The 14,494-nt window shown below is 41.1% G+C and overlaps 1 protein-coding gene across 1 annotated transcript in view; it reads right to left on the bottom strand.

The window, feature by feature from the left end:
- Window positions 1-14,494, bottom strand: part of LOC105474726 (staphylococcal nuclease and tudor domain containing 1) — a 439,238-nt gene that overhangs the window by 188,612 nt on the left and 236,132 nt on the right. Inside the window, exon 13 of the mRNA XM_011729557.3 lies at window positions 13,564-13,674. Within this exon, the coding sequence (XP_011727859.1) occupies window positions 13,564-13,674 (111 nt within the window). The remainder of the gene's footprint in view (window positions 1-13,563; window positions 13,675-14,494) is intronic.

A 14,494-nucleotide genomic window follows, 5' to 3' on the forward strand; every position in this document is an offset into this window, starting at 1 on the left:
TGGGGAGGCTGCTTTGCTTCTGGTTCCCACACTGCTGCAGGAATGTCACTGAGTGAGCCATTTCCAAAAAACCTCCCTCTGCTTGTCACAAGTCTGATGCCACAGCAAGAGATTCTCCACGACAGAGTATCTGGGGGAAGTAGGAATTCAGGAATCAATATCACAGAGGAGAGGAGCAAATGCTGAGGGGAGGCCTGCCACTGCTATCTGCAAAGGGAGAGTACAACTTTATTCCAGGCTACGAGGATACATGACATGGAGACCCAGGCTCTGCTGAAAACAAGGTGTGTTGCCTTGCTACTCCCTCTCAGTGGGGTTCTCCTTTGCATCTCACATAACCCAGTTTCTCTGGGATAGATTTGTGGAGCTCTGTCTTTGCGACGTGGGAAGGTAGGCAGACCGCAGGCTGGCTTCCACTGTATCTGCTCCAAGGAGCAAACACTAACTTCCGCTCCCCACACTGCCTTTCCCTGTGGGCCTCAGCCACAGCTCTGCATCCCTTTTCATTAGGCAAGGAATGAAACTCCTGACTTCTAAACTTCTCCTGCTGTGTCTGCTTAATAGCGGCTTCTCACAAAGGCAGGTTGGTGTGCAGGCCAGCCAGGAGAAAGGAAGCAGTGGGACAGAACACAGCCTACTCCTCTCAGAAGCTTTCTTCTCCAAGATGCAGCAGTACAAAGACAGCAAAGACTACCAGTGTCAATAACGGATAAACATCATCACCAGTCAGGGAAAGTAAGTATATATCTGCACACATGCCAAGGAGTGGCAGGGCAACAGAAGGATGAACACTCAGCTTTCTAGGTTGTTTCTAGGAGCCACAGGGCTGTATGGTACTACAGGGTGGGAAGACGAACTCTATTCAGACTACTGGAAAACTCTGCTTTCTTTAAACAGCAAAGTTTGAAATTCTCACATATTAGCTGCTGCTTTTCCTATAGAAGAAAAAACCTACAACTTTGCAAAGGCAGATGACATTTTTGCAGGGAGATAATCTCCATGGCCTCAGCACCAGATTAGAACCTGCATACATTTCATGCCAAGGAAGAGTCTGCTCTTAGGTTTGCAGTCCCTAGTTCATCCAGAAAATTCCAAGACCAATGCTCTCCAAGCTGGATGTCTGAGCACCACAGTCAAAGTCCCTCCCGTGCCAACGAACAGGCCTTCATCTTACTGCCAATTCAACGATGGTAGATTGTTATTCTGAACAAATATTTTTGTCAGCTTACAAAGAAACTCAAAGGATTTATGGCTAGAGCCAACCTTATCACAATCATAAAATAGTTATCACATCAGGAATTCTTAACCTGGGGACATAGTGAGCGTCAGCTCGGATGCTAGAAATATCTCTGATCCACCCTAAAGTATCTGTGAATTTTCTGAGGGAGCAGGAGCTTTCAACAGAGTTTTACAAAAAGAACTACTTTCATACATGAAAGAGATCTAAAGAAAATAAAATGATAGAAAGCAGAAATGACATGCAATAGGTGGCAGGGAGATGGTGGGGCAAGGAGGCTACAGAGCTGAGAGAGATCAGGACCCCTGAACACGTCTCCTCATCTACAACTTCCTTTTAACAATGCTTTCCTGGCAAGCAGGCTCCATGATGTCTCTTCACTCTGCTTTTGCTTTACCCCTACGTCCAACATTCTTCTTTCAAATTGTGCTCACTTGGCCCTTTTGGAACCCTCTTGGTCTAAGCCCTCACCCAGGGATATCTTAACTAAATTCATTCAATCCCTTTTGAAGCTACACACACCTTGACTGAATACTGCACACCATTACCACATCACTTCTTAATAAAAATCGACGTCATCATTTTCCTCCCCTACTTATACCCCAAACAAAAGACAACTAAGCAGCTTGTGAAATCAAGTGGAAATTCTCAGACTTGGCTTTCATGGGTCCTGACCATGTGGCCCCAGTTTACATATCCACATGATTTCCATGTTACCCCTAATCCAATTAGGCCCATTTCCTTCATGCCCCCTACATGCAAGTAATTAATGATGTGTGTCCCCTGGGCTTTTGCTTTCCCCTTGATTCCACTTGTCGTTCTAGGTCAACACTACAGTGAAAAGAGTATCACCTATCTGTAGCCACAACCTCACTACAATCATAAAATAGTCGGGACAACAGAAATTTGTAACCTGGAGTCCTAGGTGAACTCCTTTGAAATGGTAGTATAATTTGTGTGTGTGTGTGTGTGTGTGTGTGTGTGTGTGTATGTGTTGTGTGCAGGTATCACTCAGTTCAGCATGTAATTATAAACTGCAACATATGACTTCCAAATTGTTTCATGTGTTAATCTTTATTTCTGTATCTAGACTACAGGTCCCTTGAGGGTTTGTATTCTGCCCTTAATGTTTATTATAGTATTTAACAGACAGCAATCTTTCCATAATTATATAAATGCAGGGCCATCTAATTCAATTAAAGTGTGCCAAGTAAAGCTGAACAAATGCTTGGTATTTGTTGATTAATGCGGAACAGTGAAAATATTTCAAATTGGAGACAGTGACAATGCCAAAGTGACTGTAGGGCAAAAGAATGAGGTTTGTTGGCTTTCCTGGATGCACAGTTTCATGATCTATGCTCCAGGGCAGAAGCAGCTAAAGACTGGCCTCTGAGCAGAAACAGAAGCAGAGGAGCATCCAGAACAAAAGCATCACATCCCACATCAAGTCTCCCGGAACTGCAGGAGATGGGCAAGAATCTGATTGGCAGTGAGTGGGAGAAAAGCTTGACCACTGTAAACAATAAAACAGAACCAAGTAGCAGGATTGTAAGGAACACCTACTAAATAATCAAGGACAAATGACTCAGTAGGAAGAAAAATTAATTCCAACAGAAAAGATTAAAAAGTAGAATAAAGAGTAAAAAACTTGGTAAACTTCCGAAGCACTTCTCATTGTGTTCTGGGTCACATTGAGGAATATGGTTTTTCAGCATGAACCAAATACAGATATCAATGAAACATGGAAGCAATAAACAATTCTTTCGGCTTTTCTCCTGGTTCCTTGGCAGCTTGAAGAAGCGACAGGGTGGCGCCACTCAGAAAACAAGATACAGAGCAAGAGCAGGTGCAAAATGGTAGGTGGGGGCACTAAGATTATACAGCTGCATTTTCAACAACAATGAGAACTACTGATGAGAAAGACAGAAAAGATTGAGAGTGCATAGACTGGAAATGAGGAAATTGAGTCTTACGGTCAAGGGGAGGTGGGCGGACTAATGAGTCAGTAGGTATTATGAGGCAGTGAAGCAAATAACAAAGAACTCTAGGTCATCATCTCATCTAAAACTAATATAAGGAAGGAATGAAGACACATGCTATTGTGCTGGGTATGACAATGGATCTGCAATGGCAGGTAAGGGGGAGGAAGGGGATTATGAACTCCAAGGCAGAGAACAACCAACTCAATGCTAGAGACAAGGTGAACACAGTTGCAAACTCTACTATCCCAGATTAGGATCAAAGGAATATTAGAGCTGGGCAGTAGTGGTTATGAGCAGTCTAAAGTCTTCTTGAGAGGATAGGGCCTCAGGAAGGTAGATTACTCAAAATGGCCTCAATGACACTGATTTTATAGTTTTTGCTGTTCTGATTACAAAGTCTGCCAGAAAAAAATTTCAGGAAACAATGACTCATAATCCTATTTCAAGAAAAAAACACCCTTTAAGCACCACTTTTAATAGGTGCACAGGAAATCCATCATATATGAATGTATGGTTCAAAATTTTCATCAATTCCCTGCTGTTAGATATTTATGCGAATAGTTCTACTACTATCGATAATGCCATGAGGAATAACTTCTAGAGAACCTTGCCAATTACTTCCTTAGGATAAGAAACTGCTGTCATAGGGCAAGAAACTGGCATTTGCTTTCCATCTCCCTTCACCAAGGCAAACCAAACAGAACATGCCTTCTCTCGTGGACTCTATTTGTGGATAACCCATCAATTTGGGTGCTCCTTTCCCTAAGAATCCCAACTACCCACATATATTCTCCACGTTTGTAATTATATTTGTAATTATTTACTTGTTCACCGAAATCACTAGATCATGTGTTTTTGTTTTTACTCCCAAAATACCTGATAAAATACTTGTTACATAACACAAACACATCAGTTACAGAAAACTTTAATGTGTCTTTTGATTGAGTGAAAAGCAACAATTCTGTGACAATGTTCAGTTTGGAAAATGATTTTCTAATGTGAGCTACATTTATTCTGACTTACGGGAAAAAATTCATTGCCATACCCCAGAGATCTGGCTCTCTGACCTTGATGTAAAAGCAAGAGCAATGGGAAGTAATCCTTCTCAACTTCTGGGACCAAAGTTGGAGGGTGCTGGCGGGGAGCAGAGTCAGAAGCAGCTTACGATAAAACAGAAATGCATAAGGAAGTTTACAAGAAATTTAGATGTAAAAAATCCTGCAAATGAAAGAAAGCTATGAAGCGGATTTCCCATTCACAAGCAGTTATAAAATTCTGTGCGTTGATGTATCAGTGACTAATTATTCGAACTATAGTCCTCCTGAGAGATTTCTAAGGATTAGAGCAGAAGCAGGATAGGGATATGCCTAATAGAGACTCAGCTCTCCGACCCACTCAGCCACCTGAAGCTGCAGATGAGCCAAAGCAAGCAAGCACTGTAACACTCAAGATGATTTCACATTAAATTAGCCAAGAGCTGGTGGAGGCTACTCAGAAGGAATCGAATTAAGGAGCCGTGAACTTAGAGTTTGAGGAAGGGGGAAAGAGACAGGAGTCAAGAGGAATAAAGAGCTAGGACATACTATAGAAATCCAAACCTCGTCCATTCCATGCCTTGTTCTCTGTTACTTATAACCACGACCGTAATTCCAATTACAATGAAGATTAAATGATCAATCTTCCATGAAAGGGCATACACTTTGATTTATTTTACAATGATCAGGGACTGATTAGGGCAGTGCTTCTCAAATTCTAGTGTGCATCAGAATCACCTAAAGAATGTGTTAGACTGAAGTAGGCAGGGTGCTGAGAATTCACATTTCTAACAAGTTTCCAAGCGACAGTGATGTGGCTGGTCTGAGAGCCACCGATTTAGGGAAGCAAGTTTTAAGACATTCAAGAAAGTCAAGGGTCAAGTGTTATCACTTTATTATTACAATTCATTTTGGATTGAAATGATATTCCCAGTACAAGAACCTTCCAACATATCAAATATTTTGGGTTGTGTGAAAGAAGCAAGAGCCTCTTAGCCAAGGGGAGAGTAAGATGGAAGAAAACAGACAAGTGGCTCTGGACAGATAAGTGGTCATAGCTGAACCTATTTTGGGGGATGGGGATGGGGGAAGACACAATGATGGCTAATTCATGTATGAAGTTTAGCCTAGAACAATGTCCTCTTTGAAGGAATACAACCAGTGTAGACTAATGATTACAGAACACGGCCAAGGAGGACTGCTTTCCAGCAGTTCATCATCCACCCATGATCTGCAGGACTACCCACAGCTTGCTAGTTAAGATAGGAGATAAAGCTAAAGGGTGCCAGCTATACTCCAGCCCCTCATGAATCATAAAGAAAAGTCTCACAACATGAGTTATGTCAGAAGGAACTAGGGGTGGGGAGGGAAGAGAAGGATGGGATGGAGGGAGTGAACAGATCCTCTTAATATCCTGAAAGAGAAAACTATTTGGAAATGGAGACATCATACAGCTCTCCAGAAGTGGCCATTTGTGCTGCCTTAAATGCAGATTGATTACTGCTATTTGGATGTTGAGTGCATCATCTTTTCTGAAGAAAGGGAAAAGCTAAATTTCCCCACATTCAGCTGCATCGTCAAATCACTTCCCAACACCAGCTCTTTTAATGCATTTTCCTGTTATCACATCCACTTGCAAAAACTGATCTTCCCTACTCCCCAAAAGTGAAACCCTCCACACTGACACATAATGACATGTGCTGAACCCAATTAGCAACCTCATGACCCTGACACTTAACTGCAACCCCAAAATGTAGGGTGGGATGTGCATTTCCAAAGTTAAAAAAGAAAGGAAGCCATTAGGACATTTAAGAGAAAGGCCCATCTCCTCCTCTGTGCTGGCTTTCAACCCGTACTGGCTTGATGTAATGCAGAGAGTGAAGAGGGCAGTCGTAAGACACCCAACTACTGCCTCCTATGATGCTTGAGCTAAAAATCCAACAGTACCCTGGTGTTACAAGAATCTACCATTAAACTTCAAGTAAGAGCTCTGTTTTTCATGATATTCAATAGGTTCTACTTTTATTCAAAAAGAATTTTCACTTGTTGAGGTCATTAGATTGAAAGTGAGAAATCTTGGTTTATTTAAAGCCATACCATTAAACTGTTGAGAAGATAAGAACAGAGGCTGGATAGAAAAGATGAATTTCAGGAGGATACTCTTATGGGACCATTTAATAGAAATGAGAGACGGAATAAAAAAGATGTAAGGCAAGTAGTGTTAAAAATAAAGAGGGAGGAAAGAGGAAGGGCTAAGAAAACAGGTAAGAAAAGAGAAGAAATAGGAAAAACAGCAATATCCAGCAGTACTAATAAAAGTATTTAGTGCCTGTCCCTCTGAGACTGTATGCTTTGTAAAGAGTTCAGTCTATTATCTTTTTTGTTCACCACTATTATCGCCCATGCCTGGAACCCAGGATACACTGAAAAAACAAACAAACCAAAAGAAATAAAGAGAAGAAATGAATACAAAGCCATCACATGCAACACAGACCAGCCTCGACCGCTCTTTCTGACAGAGGAAAGATATGCTTTCTTGGAGAACTGATTAACCCATATAATCTACACTCTGTGATAGGATATATCAGTTTTAAAATTTCAAAACACATAAATTCAATGCCAATTGTCTAAACAGCCTGGTATAGAAATGAAATTTGCTTATCAAAACATTTAACAAATCACAATAGTGTCAAACCAATATACTAACCTCTTCCATTTCAGAGTCTGAAAATTGTATCTTTTAACTTAGCAACAGAAAATGCTGGCAAATAACTCTTCACATTCCTTCATAACCAGTATGTGAATGCCAGTAAAACTGAAGACACAGATATGAAGGACCTGTCAACAGTTTTTTCTTTTTTCTTTTTTTTTTTTAAGGCACAAGTCCCTTTTCCCCTCCATTTATTGAAATTTTATGGAAAAACTTCCCTATAAATCAGAAAAAAGGGAGAGCTTCTCTAGCTAAGTCCAGAGTGGAAGACCAAGACCATTTCCTTCCCAGTGGTCTTAAAAGCACTTCATTCAATGGAATTGCAAAATATTTGTACAAGTCACTGCTACAAACATGTAGAACTCAGAAAGCCCACAGTGGCCCCCATTAACTGCGTCACCAAGAGAGATATGCAATTAATACTGAATCTCTCTTAATAATTGGTTTAAGAAAGAAAGAGTTTATCAATCTGCTTATAGCTTTTTGACCAAGTCTGTGACAGAAATGCCAGCGCAGATTTCCTACAGGTTCAAACACAGAAGCCTACAATATGGGGGCACTGCCAATCTCACTAAAAAAAGCAAGAGACTGGTCCTTATGGGGTTTGGAGTTCAGAGATTGGAGATGTAGAACACAGCAAGGCTGGAGTGCTGGTTTTTCGTGTTTTAGAAAGAGAGTTTGCTGAATCAGAAAAATGAGTCCTTCAGGGGACTGGGAAGAGAAGTAGCCAAGGCGACGCTGAGATGAGGGCAGGTTCACACTTGCCTTTCAAAGATGGATGACAACACCATGGTTTTCTAAATCTGCAGTGTGCCAGGCAAGAAATAGAATACACATGAAAAGATAAGTGAGAGCCTGCCCTTTTCTCTTCTCCTGAGATAACCCTAACCTCATTATGTATGACCAGAATGAATCTAAATTCATTTAAATCTGCTCAGACACTAGGTTGTTCAATACAATTGCTTTCCTACAGTCAAGCCGGAGCATCAATTTCTTTTCTGAATATATACATCGGATCTTGAAATTGCAAGTCTTAGAATTAAAAGATACCTTAAAGGAATAAAACCCCAACTTCTGAACTAACATAACTTCTGTGTTTTCCTGCAAAGAGCCAGATTCTAACAATTTCTAGGAATTCTTAAAATATTACATTTTAAAATAAAGCTACTGGTAGCATCAGAAGATGTACATAGATGATATCCCCCATGTCTAAAGAAAACACAGCACACAGCCACGCTTTGATCAGACTCTAAACATTACCAACTCATATTCAGTGTCCATAACACGCTCAACAAAAGCTCCACTTGGAAGACATCTAGCATGATGACGAAATTCACATTCTGGCCTCTCCAAAATCAAAACTTGGATGTGTTACACCAAATACATAAAATAGAGCATATGAAAGATTTTTATGACACTTCAGAAAGTAAAAAGGGTCCCGGTAATGACTCACTATCTTGGAAATACCGCAGAAGGATACAAGAAATATTCCCTGAAGAAGTTAAAAGTTCTGCCTAAAGTTAGGAAGACTCGTCAAGACTAGGCATATGCAGCAGGCCAGCTAACTGAGAAACACTAAAACAAAAAGAGGAACTGGAAATGCGGAAAGTCAATATGGGAATCAAACAGGATCATGCAGAACAGAGATAATGTTTCACACTCTAAGGAGTCCATATGATGCTTCTAAAAAGTGAGACCAAGTTCAGGAGTGTCACAGAGAAACTGTGGGTCAGCTGCACCTAAATTCTGAGTGGGGTAAAAAAACAAAAAACAGAAGATACACACACTGGAACTCTCAGAACTGTAGGACAACATCAAGGGCTTTTCAACAAAGCCTACGAGATAAACAAGGCCTGAGAGTATATGAGAAAACGCCAAAACCTTATCTTGCTAGGACACAAAGTAATGAGGGAGGGGGCAGCTGATGATAGACAACGGAGCTGGAAAGGAAGGCCAAAAGGCCGCCTTTTGGGAATGTGAGGTTTATTTACCCTTTAAACAAAAAAGACGTGGCTTCCTCTAGATGGGTCATATATTTAAGACATAATGAGGGTTTCCCAGAAGCAGAGAGGCACCTGAATAAAGGAGCCCTGAAGGGTCAGCTAACTGAACAGAGCTGCTGATGTGGTAGAGTTTGTTTCTATACAGGCAGGTAGATATGCTTGAAAGCAATAGGCAAACTGCAAATTGGTATTCTTCTTTCCCCTCTGTCTCCTTTGGTCTCCCAATGAGTGCCTACCGCATCACTCCCTGAGCGCCCATGAAATGATATGAGAAAGGCTGGCAGATCATATCCCTTTGCAGAGGAAGTAGAGGCTTCAGAGCCCTGAGAAAGCTCATCAACTTCTAGGCAGGCAGCAGTGCTGACCTAAGTCAGACAAGTTTAACGGGCTGCCCTTTCCCCAAAGCTTACAATGTTTCTCTGAAAGTACTAATGGCCAAGCAGTGCACTGGAAAGCAAAGTCAACAGAAGAGCACTCTGTACCACTGCCGATATCACCAGCAATAACCAGGGTCAAAGAAGTCTGTCGGAATTGACATCTTGGTGGGGAAGGACAGAGCAGAATGATGCCTTGCCACCTGACCCGTCTATTATTTACCTAAAGAGTGTCAGAACGAATGACTGATATGAATGCGGCATATGTTATGAATTTGGCCTTTGCCAAAGCATAAAATACAGTGCCTTAAGAAATTCTGCTTGAGAAATTAATTCAAACTGGCTTGGCTCAGTACATAATCGCTGAAGATTAAGAAGTGGCTGAAGGATGATAAACAAAAGACAGTTAAGTGACAGTCTGTGCAGTGAGAGACCTGGGGGTCAACACCAAAGCCATTCTTCTTTAGGGGTTTTATTCAGGACCCAGAAAAGGAGTAAACAACTCACTAATGAGATCTGCAGAGGACACGAAGGTGGGAGGTAGAGAAAAATGCATTGACAGGAGTGTAAAATCTCAAAGCAGAGTTCAGCTAGAAAAAATACAGCTAATCTATCTAGGGGAAAACAACCCTAAACTCAGGTAATATTCAATACCTGGCCGGAGAAGGGGCAGAAGCAGCATGTGAAAGAGCTCTGATAGGCTGTAACGTGAGAGAGGCGAGAAGAATGCTAATGGAACACGGGGAATGTGTGTCACAGGAGAACGAGGTGCTTCAAACTAAAGGCAAACTCAAATAAGCCAGGGTCAGGACAGAGGTGGTCTTGAAAAGTGGTCAACTTTACCATTTTCAAGAAAGGGAGGCTGCAGTGAGTCATGATTGTGCCACTGCGTTCCCGCCTGGACACGGAGCAAAACCCTGTCTCAAAACAACCACAGTCACCAAAACAAAACACCAGAAACATAAGGATGGGGATTCTGCACTGAAAATCTTTTTTAATGGTTACAAAACTACCATTCCTATCTAGCAAGCATTCTGATCTTTCTTGAATCTGACTTCACCCTCCTGGGGGTTAGCATCGAGAAGATGGCACTAGGCTAGCATCCTGGGGCTCACTGACAAAACTGCTCCAAACAAAAATTCACTCACAGTTCATGCTGAGTATTTCTTCCCATTCTGTATGAGGCCTGTATTTCCTTATGGCAATACCTCATGGGCATAGGGAAGTGGTTAATTCTCTCCGTTTACTCAACCTGCAACAGTGCAATGACCCTGAAGCCAATTTTCTCACCATCCAGTCTGAAGGCAATTGCTCAACACAATTATCTCTAGGCAGCTCACTGCCTTAGCAAGCAAGCATCTTGTTACATTACTTCTGCACAAAATAAGCACTGGACTAAAAAGGCTGTTTTCATCTTAAAACCTAAAACTTAAAAAATTTCACTATCTATGAATACTCATCAAGTATTATAGCACAACATGGCTATTTCTAACAGCATAATAAAAGAGCTTATTCCAGCCTCACTTTCCAGAGCAGCCCTGCAAATTATTTTCATGTTTACCTTTCTGTCAGAATTACATATTCACTGGTGGCAGTGTGAAGCCTGCGTGGAAAATACAACTATACATTCCATTATACTGCTGAGGGCTCCTGCTACTCTGGAAATGCATAACCTGTTCTTCAAGTTACCATCAGATTGGGCTGAATAAGCCCAGCATGGACCCACCCCTCAAATCCCACGGATAGTTTAGTAAGTGTTCCGTTTCCTACTGGAGCTGGATGATCAAACAGTACCAAGTTTAATAATCCAATTAAAATAACGGGCAAAATATTTGAATAGACATTTCTCAAAAGAAGACATAAAAATGGCAAACGGGCATGTGAAAAGGTGTTCAACATCACTGATCATCAGAGAAATGCAAATCAAAACTACAATGAGATATCATCTCACCCCAGTTAAAATGGCTTATATCCAAAAGACAGGCAATAAATTCTGGCGAGGATGTGGAGAAAAGGGAGCCCTCGTACACTGCTGGTAGGAATACAAATTAGTACAACCACTATGGGGAAAAATTTGGAGGATCCTCAAGAAACTAAAAATAGAGCTACCATATGATCCAGCAATCACACTGCTGGGTATATACCACCTAAAAAAGGGAAATTAGTATATCGAAGAGATATCTGTACTCCCATGTTTGCTGCAGCCCTGTTCACAACAGCCAAAATTTGGAAGTAACCTAAGTGTCCATCAACAGATGAATGGATAAAGAAACTGTGGTACTTATACACAATGGAGTACTATTCAGCCATTAAAAAAGAATGAGATCCTGTCATTTGCAACAACGTGGATGGAACTGGAGGTCATACTGCCAAGTGAAATAAGCCACGGACTGAGAGACAAAACATTGCATGTTCTGACTTACATGTGGGATCTAAAAATCAAAACAATTGAACTCATGGAGACACAGAGTAGAGAGGTTACCAAAGGCTGGGAGGGGTAGTGAGAGGGTGGAGGTGAGGTAGGGATGGATAATGGGTACAAAAAAAAAAAAAAAATATATATATATATATATAGAGAGAGAGAGAGACAGAGAGAGAGAGAGAGCGCGCTTGAAATAATAAATAAGACCTAGTATTTGATTGCACAGCAGGGTCACTATAGTCAGTAATAATTTAATTGTACATTAAAAAAATAACTAAGAGTATAATTGGATTGTTTGTAACATGAAGGATAAATACTTGAGAGGACAGATGCCCCATTTTCCATACTGTGATTATTACGCATTGCACGCCTGTACCAAAATATCTCATGTAACCCATAAATACATACACCTGCTATATACTCACAAAAGGTAAAATTAAAAAAATTAAAAACAAAACAAAACCAAACAAAACCAGAACCAAGAAACGTGAAGTCACATTTCTCATCACGAGTTCTTTGGGACTGCCTTGCTTACTGATAATATAGGCAGGGAGAGAAGAAAGTAAGGAGGTTTGTGAGAAAACACCAATCACGAACTACATATTTTAAATGACTATTAATGAGCCTTAAACAACCAAAGATGTGAGTATTTTCACTGGACTCTTTGTACTTAAGAATGAGGTCCTCGACAGGGTCTACTGGGAAAAGCCCACAAGAAAGAATCCAAAAGCCACAGCAGCCTGACAGACTGATTTCTCAGCTGACATTCTGTGTGACATTCTACAGATGCTCTATCCATCAGGATGTGACACGGTGTTAGAGGTAAATGTCACATATCAGGGCAATGTTATGGGCCAAAGAGCAAGAGAAGTGATCTCAACACAAAATCTGAAGCTGAGATGAGATAACATGTGCCCAGAGTCATTCCTCCTCTAACTGTAGAAAATAACCTGACAATTACCAAACTCCTAGAACTAAATGGATCCTAGAGGCTATGGAAAAACTGCTGAGTGAGGCAGGCCTCTGAAATCACGTTTAAACAATGGATATATTTTGGTTGAGTCCAAGCAGTCTGCTGAGCTATCCAAGTCAGTTCAGCAATAAGTAGCTCAGTTCTTGCTCTGTTTCCCAAGAAGTCTGGGAATCACTCAACTACCACACCACCCAGTGACAAAAGACTCCCTGAGTAAGAGCCTTGAGGGATGTCAATGGCCAGAAATACTGCTGAGCAGCATGCCTGTCCTTGGGGCAACCAGCCACAGGGATGAAGGACAAAAGTAAAATGTCACAGGGCTTCTCAAATGGTCTCCTGCCAGCTGTTCAGAAGTGTTTGAAACTAAAACTCATTTCCTAATAAATGTTTTCATTTCCTTTGTACATGACAAAAGGTCTAGAGGTGGTAAATGGGAGGGGCTAGGAGTAGAGGCCTTTGGAGGTAAGAAACAGAGGCAAATGTACTACACACATAAGTATGGCTTCACTGTTAGTCCCGGAATAATGATAAACATATCTGCTATAGTGTACTCGTTCATGCTTTCTTTTATACAGCTACATAGGGAGATCGTATCTAATATATACCTATTTTACATGTTTTTTAAAATGGAAGACCAAGTGCACTTAACCAAAATTAGACAGCAAGTTCAAAGTGTGTCCTTCGTTTCATGGGGAAAATCTGGAATAATCATACACGCTTTCTCAGCATATTATTTTCCAACACATTCTGCTCAGGTATAGGCACAAAATTGGGAAAGAAAAAAGTGAGGATGTGGGTTCCCATGTGTTTAGTAATGTTTGGTCTTACCTGGCCTCTGCAGCAAGCAGTTCATCATAGTGTGATGATCTCTGGTCATCATCCTGCCGGTATCTGATCACTGTGGCTAGACCTTTGCTGACAAGAGCCTCAGCAATGTTTCTGCAACAGAAAAGATAGGTCAGTGAGCACTAGAAGTGCATAAGGGGCTCAGTCAACAGAAATAATAACAGTTAGCACCTGGAGGTCTTAACGCATTCTGGCAGAGGAAGGGAGAAGCCAAGGTTTCAAGACCAATGAGTTGCTAAGCTAGAAATCCAAATAAAAGGTTAAATAACAAAGTTCCCTAGCTCAGCATTTTTCTGGTTAGTACAGTCAGATGCTATATCAATCCATATATTAAAAACTAGCAAAAAAAAAAAAAAAATCTGTAAAAAGCCCACATTGCACCAGGCTATTTACAGAATGTTATAAACAAGCCACTGCCCTCAAGTCTGCTATAAAATATTAGGCACATAGAGAAAAAACGGAACATATAAAAGCATGACCTAAATTTCTCAGAATCTTTCTAGCCGACAGAACAACCAGAAAATGTCTTCTTTTAGTTTGGCAACGTTAGAAACATTGGTTTTACATAACAAAGTGTTTCTCTTACAAGAACTCCTGAGAGTGGATCTTCTACCCAAAGTGGGCTTGGAAAAGACAAGACTATGAATGAAGAGAGAAGGGGCAGACAGGAGGGAGGCACTCTATTAGAAAGGAAATTCTTTGCGCTGTGGGTCATGCCTATGATCCCAACTCTTTGGGAGGCCCAGGCACTAGGATCACTTAAGCCCAGGAGTTTGTGAGCAGCCTGGACAACAAAATGAGACCCCATCTCCATAATAAAAATTTAAAAACTAGCCGATTGTGGTGGTGCATGCCTATAGTTCCAGCTACTTGGAATGCTGAGGAAGGAGGATCAGGAGTTTGAGGTTCCTGT

This window comes from Macaca nemestrina, chromosome 4 (assembly GCF_043159975.1).
Source record: "Macaca nemestrina isolate mMacNem1 chromosome 4, mMacNem.hap1, whole genome shotgun sequence".
Taxonomy (NCBI): domain Eukaryota; kingdom Metazoa; phylum Chordata; class Mammalia; order Primates; family Cercopithecidae; genus Macaca; species Macaca nemestrina.